Raw genomic sequence first — 12,360 nt, 5'->3', positions numbered from 1 at the left:
ACCAACCTATAACACAGACTTATACAAAGTTTCACGAAATTCCTCCTGAAAGTGTGACAGGAGTTGATTTCAGACTGCTCATACCCTTTTTCAGCAGGATGGATGGATGCACGGGCAGACAGGCAGACAGAGAAAAACTGCCATGACATAATCCCGCTTCGGGCTTCAGCCAGCGGGGGACTGCGCAACTTCATATCTTAAAATGATGAATTCAGAAAACTATTCATCGGCTTTTGGTAATATTACATCTGTTTCTGAACAGTACCACACAGATGGCACAGAGATGGAAAATCTGTAGCTTTTATGTGAGGTTTAATACAATGAACCAAGTGTCTGGTGAATGACTAATCACAAAGAACACCTTACTGACCTTGAATGTTCAAGCTGTATGGGTCCTTCACATGAATGGCAGGATCCAATACTTTATAAATGACCTTGAGAACAAAAGAAACAAATAAACAGTATCAAAGAGAAATTCAAACAGAATCAAGAATCATATTTGAATAAATAATGTGTGCGGCCCAAAAGTGTGTTTGGACTGAATTGACTACACGTGTCTGTAGTTGATCTGAATGAATCAGCACGAGTCAGTCCAATCCTCTCGATCTGGCATCCCATGTTGAAATATGTGAGCCGGGTCGCGACAGCATGACTTTATTAACTCATAGTGCATACTCCACCCTCTAATGGATTGTCCTGTCGTTATGCATCTGGGAAACCACTTCTGGGATTAGTGGGATGCTACGTACCCCAGTCAAGCTACCATGACCCTGACCTTGAATGATGAAGTTTTGATGTTATTCCAACATTTAGACGTGCAATAGCTCAAGGGCTCACAAATGCTTGATCACCATCTGCCACAGCCAGCTGAAATGCCAGCATCCCTTTGACCTTCTCCAGCTGCTGGAGCCCTCAACACTGAAGCACTTGTGTGTCTCAATGTTTACCCCACAGTAAAAAAAAAAACGTTTCTGTAGAAGCCACGTTTCCAAACACATACACGTATTAAACTCGATGTGTGGATAATTCTTGGGATAGCGGTGCATCATGTACCAAATTTATCCTCCTTTGTCCTTGACTTATGATTCACATCATAGAAAATGCTTGTCAGGGCTATGTACCTGCAAGTGTAAAACCTACAAAGAATATAGTCAAAGTATCTTTAATGCTGTGTTCATGTTTCCACTGTACTGAAAACAGTCATTTTTGTGTACCATTAAAAAACTGTTTTTAGTTGTTTCAGAATATAAGTCATATGACCTCCCAAGATAGTAAAAAAAAAAACTGATTTATAGTCTGGAAAATATGGTAATCTGATTTTTTTTAAGAACACAGAGAAAACCTCATAACCAAGTTTGTGGATGTTTTTAAATTTAATTATAACGCAATGCTAAAATAGCTAGATAGCTAGATAGACAGATAGATAGATAGATAGACAGATAGATAGATAGACAGATAGATAGATATAGATAGATAGATAGATAGATAGATAGATAGATAGACAGATGAGATTTATTATCATTCTCATTACACAAGTGCAACAACAACCAGATTACGTCCACACTCCAATTACCACATACAAGATACAGCAATTAATCCACGATTATTACTTGTTTACCGTAATAATGGCACACATCAGAATTAAAGACAACACATATACATTTGACATTGTTTATGTGCACTAAACTTTGAAACAGTCCGTTATCCGAATTGAGGCAATGTGAGTGTGGGGGAGCCGCAGAAACATATAGTCGTGCAGCCGCCAGCTTGGGGGGGAATGGGGAACAACAGCCCTTGTCAGATTCCCAAGCAGTTTACCCTCAAAATACCCTCAGCCATATGAGCATAAAAATAGAAAACAGGCCTTTTGACCACTTAGAATAAATCAAAGTTAGCCATCTTTGAACTTGTCCAGGGTCTGTGTCTCAAGAACGTTCCTTGTGAATTTGAAGATCTTGGCAGTAATAGGACTGGACCTATGCTGAGCACAGACAGCTGGACAGACAGACGTAAGGACGCAAAGTCTTCACAATACCCAATGGCCATATTTGGCCTCGGATAAAAATTCAATACAAGGGTACATCAAGAGTTCTCAGCCTCATATGGAAACAAAAGTATCTCAAGGCTCAAGATGCGACCTTCTTCCTCAAAAGGATAGCGAAGCTTGAACATCTGTGGACCAAGTGCACAGAAATTAAATTAGACTGTTGAAAATTCAAGAATAATCTTGCTCCTGTGATTTTTTTCTGGTGGAGTCTAAAAACTTTTTGACGTACCCCCATATATCTATCCCTTGATGCAATTTTGCTAAGTTCTCTTGTGGCCAACTATGTGTTGCCAAGCAACACATCTTCTGTGACTTACAGTATCCCCTAAAATAACACATCCAAATATAGTATTCACAGGACTCTATTAAGAGTATTACATCTGCCAAGAATGTAATAAAATCATTGGCGATTATTTATTTATTTGTCTGTCTGTTATCAGGATTACGTTAAAACTACTGCACAGATTTTTATAAAATGTTCACCACAGATAGATATTAGGCCATTGAAGACTTTTAACAAAGGGAATCTCAGTCAGGAATTACCAAAATACAAACAGTTTGTTAAATGCCCGACCAGAGAAGGGAGCACGTTAGATCACTGTTACATGACAGTGAGTGGTGCGCACCAAGCGGTGGCCCGTGCAGCTTTGGGACTCTCAGATCACGTGATGGTCCACTTGATCCCCGCATACAGACAGAAACTAAAACGCTCTAAACCTGTTGTGAGGACATCTAAAGTGTGGAGCAATGAAGCTGTGGAGGAGCTATGCGTGTGCTTGGGCACTACGGATTGGGATATGTTTGAGGCTTCAACAGACAGTCTAGATGACTACACGGACACTGTGACGTCATATATTCATTTCTGCGAAGACAGCATCATCCCACAGCGCACCAGGGTGAGATATAACAATGACAAGCCCTGGTTCACACCTAAACTCCGGCAGCTCCGTCAGCAGAAAGAGGTGGCATTCAGAGAAGGAGACAGAGACAGCTATAGAGGTGCAAAGTACAGATTTAGCAAGGAGGTGGAAAAGGCTAAATCCATGTACAGTTCACGTCTGCAGCAAAGGTTCTCTGCCAACAACTCAGCCTCTGTGTGGAGGGGGTTGAAAGAGATCACCAACTACAAGCCCAAAGCACCTTGTTCTATTGACGACCTGAAGCTGGCCAACGACCTGAACGTCTTCTATTCACGCTTTGAAGACAAGGACTCACACCTCCCCACCCCCCACACAACTGGATATTCAAACACCATGGACCTCCCCCCTCTCACGGCTGCCCTCCCCCCTCCCCCCGTTGCCCTCTCCGTCCAAGAGGAGGACGTCAGAAGACACTTCAAAAGGCTGAATCCACGTAAGGCCCCGGGCCCAGACTGTGTCTCTCCTGCCACCCTGAGACACTGTGCTGATGAGCTGGCCCCAGTCTTCACGGGGATCTTCAACACCTCCCTGGAGTCATGCCATGTTCCAGTCTGCTTCAAGTCCTCCATTATAGTTCCAGTCCTCAAGAAACCACGCATCACTGGACTTTAATGACTACAGGCCTGTGGTTCTCACATCTGTAGTCATGAAGACCTTCGAACGCCTGGTTTTATCCCACCTGAAGTCCATCACCGACCCCCTCCTGGACCCCCTGCAGTTTGCCTACAGAGCCAACAGGTCTGTAGATGACACCATAAACCTGGCCCTGCACTCCATCCTGCAGCACCTGGACTCCCCAGGAACCTACGCTAGGATCATGTTTGTGGACTTCAGCTCTGCATTCAACACCATCCTTCCGGCTTTGCTCCAGGACAAGCTTTCTCTGCTCCACGTGCCCGACTCCACCTGCAGATGGATCACAGACTTCCTGACGGACCGGAGTCAGCATGTGAGGCTGGGAAAGAATGTCTCAAACACTCGGGCTCTCAGCACAGGATCTCCACAGGGCTGTGTCCTTTCCCCTCTGCTCTTCTCCCTGTACACTAACTGCTGCACCTCCAGCCACGACTCCGTAAAGCTCATCAAGTTTGCGGACGACACCACCCTCATCGGACTCATTTCGGATGGGGATGAGTCTGCCTACAGGAGGGAGGTGGACCGGCTGGTGACCTGGTGCAGCAGCAACAACTTGGAGCTCAATGCCCAGAAAACAGTGGAGATGATCGTGGACTTCAGGAAAGCCACAGCCCCCCCACCCTCCCTCGCCCTCACCAACAGCCCCATCACCACTGTGGACTGTCACCGCTTCCACCACCATCACCCAGGACCTCAAGTGGGAGTCAACCATCAGCTCCCTCATCAAGAAGGCCCAGCAGAGGATGTACTTCCTATGGCAGCTGAAGAAGGCCAAGCTGCCTGTCCAGCTGATGGTGCAGTTCTACACGGCCATCATCGAGTCCATCCTCTGCTCCTCCATCACGGTGTGGTACGCCAGGGCCACAGCCAGGGACAGACACAGACTGCAGCGCATTGTGGCCTCTGCTGAGAAGGTGATCGGCTGTAGCCTTCCATCTCTCCACGACCTGCACGTCTCCAGGACTCTGGGCCGAGCAGGTCGGATCACAGCCGACCCTTCTCACCCTGCACACAGTCTATTCAAACCACTCCCCTCGGGCAGGAGGCTACGGTCCATCTGGACCAGAACCTCCCGCCATAAGAACAGTTTCTTCCCCTCTGCCATTAGACTCATGAACACCTCATAACTCAGTCACCTTAACCTTAACTCTGTCACTTTATCATTTTATCATGGGTCACTTTAGACAATGTACTTTGGTTTTAATTGGACTCCTCCCACTGCACTGTTTTTTTCTGTTCCTCTGTTGCACACAGCCTTTCATATTTCATATGTCATTTTTTATCTTATATTTTGTCTTATTTTGGCACATATTGTACATTTTATCTTAGCATTTTATATTGCTCTCTGTTTAATGTTGCACCATTATATCGAAGCAAATTCCTAGTCTGTGAATCCTGTTCATTGGCAATGGCAATAAACTTCTTCTGATTCTGATTCATATTTACTGTCCTTTTAACAATGCAGTATTTGTAGATACTGTATTATGTGCTATTATGTGTGTTACTCAAAATGCATGCATTTAAATTATTTGTGCATCCTGCCGTTTGTTCGCCTGTTCACTGCACAGACTGCCAGTGGTTCACACAGAGTGGTGCCAAGTATGGGTTGCTGTGAAACAGGACACAAAAGAACATGTGGAATTTACAGACTTACTTGTGGCAAGTGGTCTAGTCCCCAGGGTGCCAGCTGGATGAAATGGTGCCTTGGCAAAGATCAGCTTCTTGTTGGATTGGAGATCTGTGGCTGTGCTTATGTGCAAGTCTTAAGATGCCAGTAGAGAAGCAGCCCTTAACAATCTATTCTTTGGACTGTTGCTCAGAAGGGTGGATGAAGAACTGGTGAGCTCTCTTTTTGCTCCTTGTCTGGGGACATTCAACTGTCCAACCATTTTGATGTCCTGGATGAGGGGGTTTTCCTTTGCACTGGTTGCAGCCTCATAGCAGTGTCCCTCCTCACATTGGGCAATGTCATCTGATCAGGTAAATGAAGCAGATCGTACATTGTGACGCTCTGCCAGTGGTTATGGAGGGAGACCACAGAACACTGACACTGGAGGGTGTCAGGAGTTTACAGGTGCTTCGGAGCCTTTCAGCAGGTTCACTACTTACTCCAGTCATCAGTGACTCAATCAAGCTCAAAGGAACTTTGTATGTGGAGGCTGCTGGGAGCCAGGGTCACATCACCAGGCAGATACAGCAGCCTTTGGACTGTAACCTGGAGGTGATGAGTCCGGCCATTCATGTGAGAGTGAATGGCATCTTTTGTGATAAATCCAAGTTGCTCAAGCAGGATTTTAACATTCACTTTTACAAGCCTACTGATTCATCATGTGGTGCTTGTCTGGCAGCACTGGACGTGTCTGGGTTCCATCACAATGTGCATGATCCAAGACAAGCTCTGAGAGAATTTTAAGCTTCTGTGGATTTGAGTGGAAAAACTGGGAATGGTGCAACAATGAGCTGTTGCATCCCTATTCATGCCTTCATGTTGGAATGGAAAAGAGAAAGATTTAAAAAAAGATCAAATCTAGGCTAGGGTTTGCCATGTGTCTGCTGGCAACCTGCAGCTGAAATTTTCCATGCTAGGTGTCGTGATGCAACTGGTAAAAGTTGCACTATGCATGCTACCACCCACAACCACAGAAGCCTATAACCCCTTCAGAGTTGTCTGGCTGTCTTGGTGGCTTCCCTCACTAGTCTCCTTCCAGCCTAATCACTCAATTTTTTAAGAACTGCCTATTTGACACATTTGCTGTACAGTGCCATAATGTTTGCATTTCTTAATGACATATAAATGAATTCTAAGAGTGACTTGGAAATGTTCATGTATCCATCAACTGAATCATCTCAAGACACCGGCTGAAAAAGTGACAATTTTCTTGTGTAATTGAGAATAAATTGCCACATCTTAACTGTTAAGGAATATGTTGGAGGCCTTAAATGCAGGAATGGATGTCAATGGAAATGTTAATTACCTCTGCCAACGAAGTTGGAGGAGGTTATGTTATCACCCCTGTTTGTTTGTCTGTCTGTTTGTGAACAGCCTGGAGCCCATGATTTTTCACATATCATCAATGATATTTTTACTGAAGATGAATATCCTGATAGGGAAGAACTGATTCAACTGTCAAGGTCATAGGTCAAAGGTCAAAGAAAGGAAAAATCTTGGAAAATGGGAAAAATCCCTATCTTTAACATTGACTGAATATTCAAAAATTCATAACTCTGTCAAAAAAGATTGAATTTCTTTCATATATGACAGCATTATGTGGGATGGTGTCCTTTGAAAAAGGTTGATCCATATCTGATCCAGATTACAGATTTTGTGGACATTTAAATTTAACAGTGAAAGCCCCATTTAATGTATATTTTACATTATATCTTAATCAAACATGCCCCAATCACTTTCATATTTGGTGCACATTTTGCATTATATGTCAATCAAATGTGCCTCAATCACTCTCATTTTTCTTTTATGGATTTAGTTATTTGTCTATCTTCCAGTTATCAATCAGAAATCAAGTGCCAAAAAACAATGGCAAATTGTGCATAGTAGGGGAGGTGATGGCCTACAGCAGTGGGCTTCAGAGTGAAGATATCAAGCTATCACTCATTGCAGTTGGCACAGAGACTGAGAGAACAGAAATAAGAATCAAAGGATGCTTGGGTCTGAGCTTTCTAATATAATCTTTGAAACCTGACACCACTGGACAGAACCGCTGGCAGAAATGATGATCCACGCACCCATCCACATGAGCCTCCTGTAGTTTGGACTTCTCCTGGCTGACAGGGCCAGTGACATATTACTGTTTATATAACACTTAAATAGATCCTTGTTATTTGATTGGTGGTTTGTATATCACGTGATATTGATCATTGGTCGCATTTGCCATTGTGTTCCATTTAACACGCAATGTTGGTTCCATACGTTTTGTACCACTGTATCAGTGACCACTGCACACTCACACTAGTGGCAGCAGCTTAAAAACAATCATAGTGGGGTTTGTTTTGGTGACAGATGACGATTTGAATGAGCTTAGCGGCGGTACACAGTAAGTCATTTGGAGACATTTGCTGAAGTAGAAACGCTGTTGGATGAAGAACTCGACAAATTTCTGTTGAGATTTTTTCTGGACTAAGGAAAGCAGACGTCAGTCTGTACACAAAGAAAATGCACGGCATTGGGTACAGATTACATCCTCATTTTAAGACCGTGAGAGATGTTCACATTACCAAAGCTGATAAGATTCATCATTTGGGCTGGATTGGGATTTAAAGATCGTGTTGGATTGTTTGAAACCTCTTGACCTCAAAGGAGCAATGACGCACACCACAATGTAAGTCCCTTTTCTCTTGTTTATAAATTAATAAAATATCAAATGACAAGCATCTATTTTAGGCCTTATATAAAACAAATAATGAATGTTTTTTCATTAGTGCAATGGAAAGAATATTTCATGAGGTGAAAGATGAAATGTTCCATTCAACTCGGCTTCTTTCCATTGCACACATAAACACTGATTATTTGTGTAACATTTTGGTGGTTCAACCCCGAAACCCTTCCCTAAAAAAGTCAAGCCATCAGACCAGTGTTGATGCCGACTCCTGTATTAAACACGTTATACCTGAATAAAAACATTGTGCTCTCTGAAATGTGTTTTCAACTTTCAGCTTTCAACTTTATTGCTGTATTCATGCTCATATGGTTCATGCTTTCCCTCCAAACATGCATCTTATATGCCAGTTATCTTTAAAAGCAATATTGTCTCTTTTAAAACAAAAACAAAAAGCTGCTTGCAGTCTGATATATGCTTCTGCTGTTACTGCTGCTATGGATTACTGTATACTCACTTCTCCATGCGTGGAAGGCTCGATGTCAGAGTAACGTTCATCACAGATGATGTCATTGATATGGTGGAGGCCATGAGCAGGGATGTTAGGAAATGTCTTGGTACAGTTGTAGGCAAAATAGCGGTATGGGCGCCATGTACGGCCAAAATTAATGGAACGCTCAATAACCATGGCTGCAGGTCGGAAGGTCTAAGGAGAAAAAGAAAAAGCAGTTTTTCAACACAATTGTTCAGCCCACTTTCAAACTTAAAGGGCCCTATTTTGGCACAAGCTTTGCACTGGATGCCCTTCCTGACGCAACTCCACATTACATGTGGAAGGGGCAGTCTTGAACCAGGAACCTTCTGCTCTGGAAACAAGTGCATTAACTGCTTCACTCCATATATATGGCTTCATATAAAGACATATAAAGCCTGTCCTTCATGAATAAATAAGGGATTTATCAATCAATCATACTGCATGCATGACAAGACCTCCTGTCTTTCATACATGCAAAAACAGGTGTGTCTGGATGTTTTTATCTGCACTGTGGACAATGTAGCACACTCAAATGTGCCAAAGTGCATGCGCCTCCAGAAACAATGAAAGATTTTACACAAATGTTTGTGTTCAGACAAGATAATATAACCTGATAATCTGAGGTAATTTATGTGAATTATTTTAAAGAAGGCAAAAAGCTCACTGCATGAATGCACACATTCTGCATTCAGATGCTGCAGATTACTGAGTATTTTACCCACCTCCCAACTTAAAACCATATAAAAAGTATCCCCCCTGCAATAAGGGATTTATGTTGGGAAAGTGTAGTGACACGGACCCACAACAGGGGGCGTAAATGAACAGACAATGGAAGGAGTCAAATTAGAACACTTTACTGTTGTGAATGACACAACCAAACACAGCAGATTACAGAATGTGCAAAAGTCAATCAATAAGGTGTCGTGTGGGCAGGCTCGACGATAGGAGACGCCCGTCTGGAAACGAACCGGAACCACACGATTTCCACTGCCACCGAACCCGAGGAATACTGGAGCTGCCAAGTCCCGAAGTCCCCAGGTGGCCACCTTCACGGCGTGCCGGATCTGGTACTGCTGGCAGAAAGCAAAGACAGTCAAGGGTGGGTGTGTGAACACCCAGTAACAATCCTGGTGGGAATTCCACCTCCACCTCTCACTCAATACTTGCAGCGATCCCTCAGAGGAAAAAGAGTGCCGTCTTGCACAGCCCCCACAAAAAGGACCGGTACTCCTGCAAACACTCACAATAAACTGATTTACAAAATATCACAAAAAGGCTGAGGATATTACCTCTGGTAGAAGATGATATCTCAGCAGTGTGGTGGAGGTGTCTTCCTGCTTTTATTCCAGATGTGGATTGGATGATTAGTGACAGCTGTCACGGATGATGGGTGACAGCTGTCACCACGGCTTGTTCCTGAGGCGGCAGCGCCCTCTCGTGCCTGAAGCCCGCACTTCAGGCAGGGCGCCCTCTGGTGGTGGGCCAGCAGTACCTCCTCTTCTGGCGGCCCACACAACAGGACCTCCCCCTCAATGGGCGCCTCCTGGCGCCCGACCAGGCTTGTTCGGGTGGCGACGATAGAAATCGGCCAGGAGGGCCGGGTCCAGGATGAAGCTCCTCTTCACCCAGGAGCGTTCTTCGGGTCCATACCCCTCCCAGTCCACCAAATACTGAAAGCCCCGGCCCATTCGACGGACGTCCAAGAGCCGGCGAACTGTCCAAGCCGGCTCCCCGTCGATAATACGGGCAGGAGGCGGCGCCGGACTGGGTGCACAGAGGGGTGAGGTGTGATGCGGCTAGATTCTGGAGACATGGAAAACCGGATGGATCCGCAGTGAGGCCGGGAGTTGGAACCTTGAGGATGGGAAAGGGTCCAATGAAGCGGTCTTTCAGTTTGGGAGACTCGACCTGTAGTGGAATGTCCCTGGTGGAAAGCCATACCTCCTGCCCGGGCTGGTATGCAGGGGCCGGGGACCGTCGACGGTCTGCATGGGCTTTTGCCCTCGTCCGGGCCCTCAACAAAGCCGAACGGGCGGTGCGCCACACCCGACGGCATCTCCGCAGGTGGGCCTGGACCGAGGGCACACCGACCTCTCCCTCCACCAAAGGAAACAAAGGGGGTTGGTACCCTAGACACACCTCGAACGGGGAGAAGCCGGTGGCAGAGGACACTTGGCTGTTATGAGCGTACTCGATCCAGGCCAGATGTTCACTCCAAGCCGTCGGGTGTGCGGAGGTCGTGCACCTAAGCGCCTGCTCCAACTCCTGGTTGGCCCGTTCGACCTGTCCGTTAGTCTGTGGGTGATACACAGACGAGAGGCTTACGGTGGCCCCCAGTTCCCGGCAGAAACTTCTCCACACCTGCGAGGAGAACTGGGGACCGCGATCCGAAACGATGTCTGTTGGTATCCCATGCAGCCGGACGACATGGTGGACCAGGAGATCCGCCGTCTCCTGGGCCGACGGGAGCTTCGGGAGGGCCACGAAGTGGGCTGCCTTGGAGAATCGGTCCACTATCGTGAGAATGGTGGTGTGTCCCCGGGATGGCGGGAGGCCCGTGACAAAATCCAGACCGATGTGGGACCAGGGGCGGTGAGGCACAGGAAGTGGCTGTAGGAGTCCCTGTGCCTTCTGGTGGTCCGCCTTGCCCCTGGCGCAGGTGGTGCAGGCCTGGATGTAAGCCCGGACATCAGTCTCCAGGGACGCCCACCAGAAGCGCTGCCGGACCACTGCCACGGTCCTACGCACCCCTGGGTGGCAGGAGAGCTTGGACCCGTGACAGAAGTCCAGTTTCTAGGGGCGGGCGTTGGTGTTTAACCGTTCGGGGCAATTGCTCAATTGATGCTCCATTGAGCCACAAACAAAACACGCCCCGCGTGGAAACCTCCTCTGTCTATTAGGTGGTCCAAATGTGGCCCTGCTCGTGTCCATAGCTTCGTCAGCAGGGGGAGCTGTCGCCCCACGGGACGTAGAGGCCAGGGAGCGTGGGAAGGGCGGACCTTTCTCAGACCCGGAAGGAAGAGGGACGGCGCGCGCCCGGCCACGTCCTTCGTCTCGTTCCTGACGGCGTTCCTCCAACCGATTGTCTAACCGTATAACGAGATCAATAAGCCCATCTAGTTCCCGCGGTTCATCCTTGGCCACTAGGTGCTCCTTTAGGACTGACGACAGTCCGTTTACAAAGGCGACGCAGAGCGCAGCGTTATTCCAGCCGGACCTCGCAGCCGCGATGCGGAAGTCGACTGCATAAGCAGCTGCGCTTCGGCGTCCCTGTCTCATCGACAGCAGCACAGTTGAAGCGGTCTCTCCCCTGTTAGGGTGATCAAACACAGTTCTGAACTCCCTCACAAACCCAGTGTACGTGTGAAGGAGCCGTGAATTTTGCTCCCAAAGCGCTGTAGCCCAAGCGCGTGCCTCTCCCCGAAGCAGAGTGATCACATAAGCTATTTTGCTTGCGTCTGACGCGTACATGACGGGACGTTGTGTGAAGACGAGCGAACACTGCATAAGAAAGTCTGCGCACGTCTCCACACAACCTCTGTACGGCTCAGGAGGGCTTATGTATGCTTCAGGGGATGGTGGGAGGGGTTGTTGAACCACCACTGGAACATTTATATCCTGCACAGGGTTGGCAGGAGGAGGAGCTGCAGCAGCGCCCTGAGTGCTCCCCGCCACTTGCGCGGAGAGAGCCTCCACCCTGCGGTTCAGGAGGATGTTTTGCTCGGCTATTTGATCCATCCGAGCCGTAAAGGCGGTGAGAATATGCTGTAGCTCACCAATCACGCCTCCTGCAGACGCCTGCGCTCCCTGCTCTCCCATTGGTTGTTCAACAGCCTGGTGACGCCCCTCGGAGTCCATGACGCTGGCTGAGATATCCTGTTGGGAAAG

At 46.9% G+C, this 12,360-nt stretch overlaps 1 protein-coding gene across 4 annotated transcripts in view; it reads right to left on the bottom strand.

Annotated features, from left to right (window-relative positions):
• The window catches only part of lamb2l (laminin, beta 2-like), a 236,893-nt gene that overhangs the window by 102,758 nt on the left and 121,775 nt on the right, over window positions 1-12,360 (bottom strand). For all 4 annotated transcript variants that reach the window (XM_034172150.1, XM_034172153.1, XM_034172152.1 and 1 more), the window contains 2 exons: window positions 8,455-8,643; window positions 371-434 (listed from right to left, as the gene is read on the bottom strand). In XM_034172150.1, coding sequence (XP_034028041.1) covers window positions 371-434; window positions 8,455-8,643 — 253 coding nt within the window. The remainder of the gene's footprint in view (window positions 1-370; window positions 435-8,454; window positions 8,644-12,360) is intronic.

The sequence above is a fragment of the Thalassophryne amazonica genome, chromosome 6 (genome assembly GCF_902500255.1).
Source record: "Thalassophryne amazonica chromosome 6, fThaAma1.1, whole genome shotgun sequence".
Taxonomy (NCBI): Eukaryota; Metazoa; Chordata; class Actinopteri; order Batrachoidiformes; family Batrachoididae; genus Thalassophryne; species Thalassophryne amazonica.
This window is presented reverse-complemented; position numbering and strand designations above follow the sequence as displayed.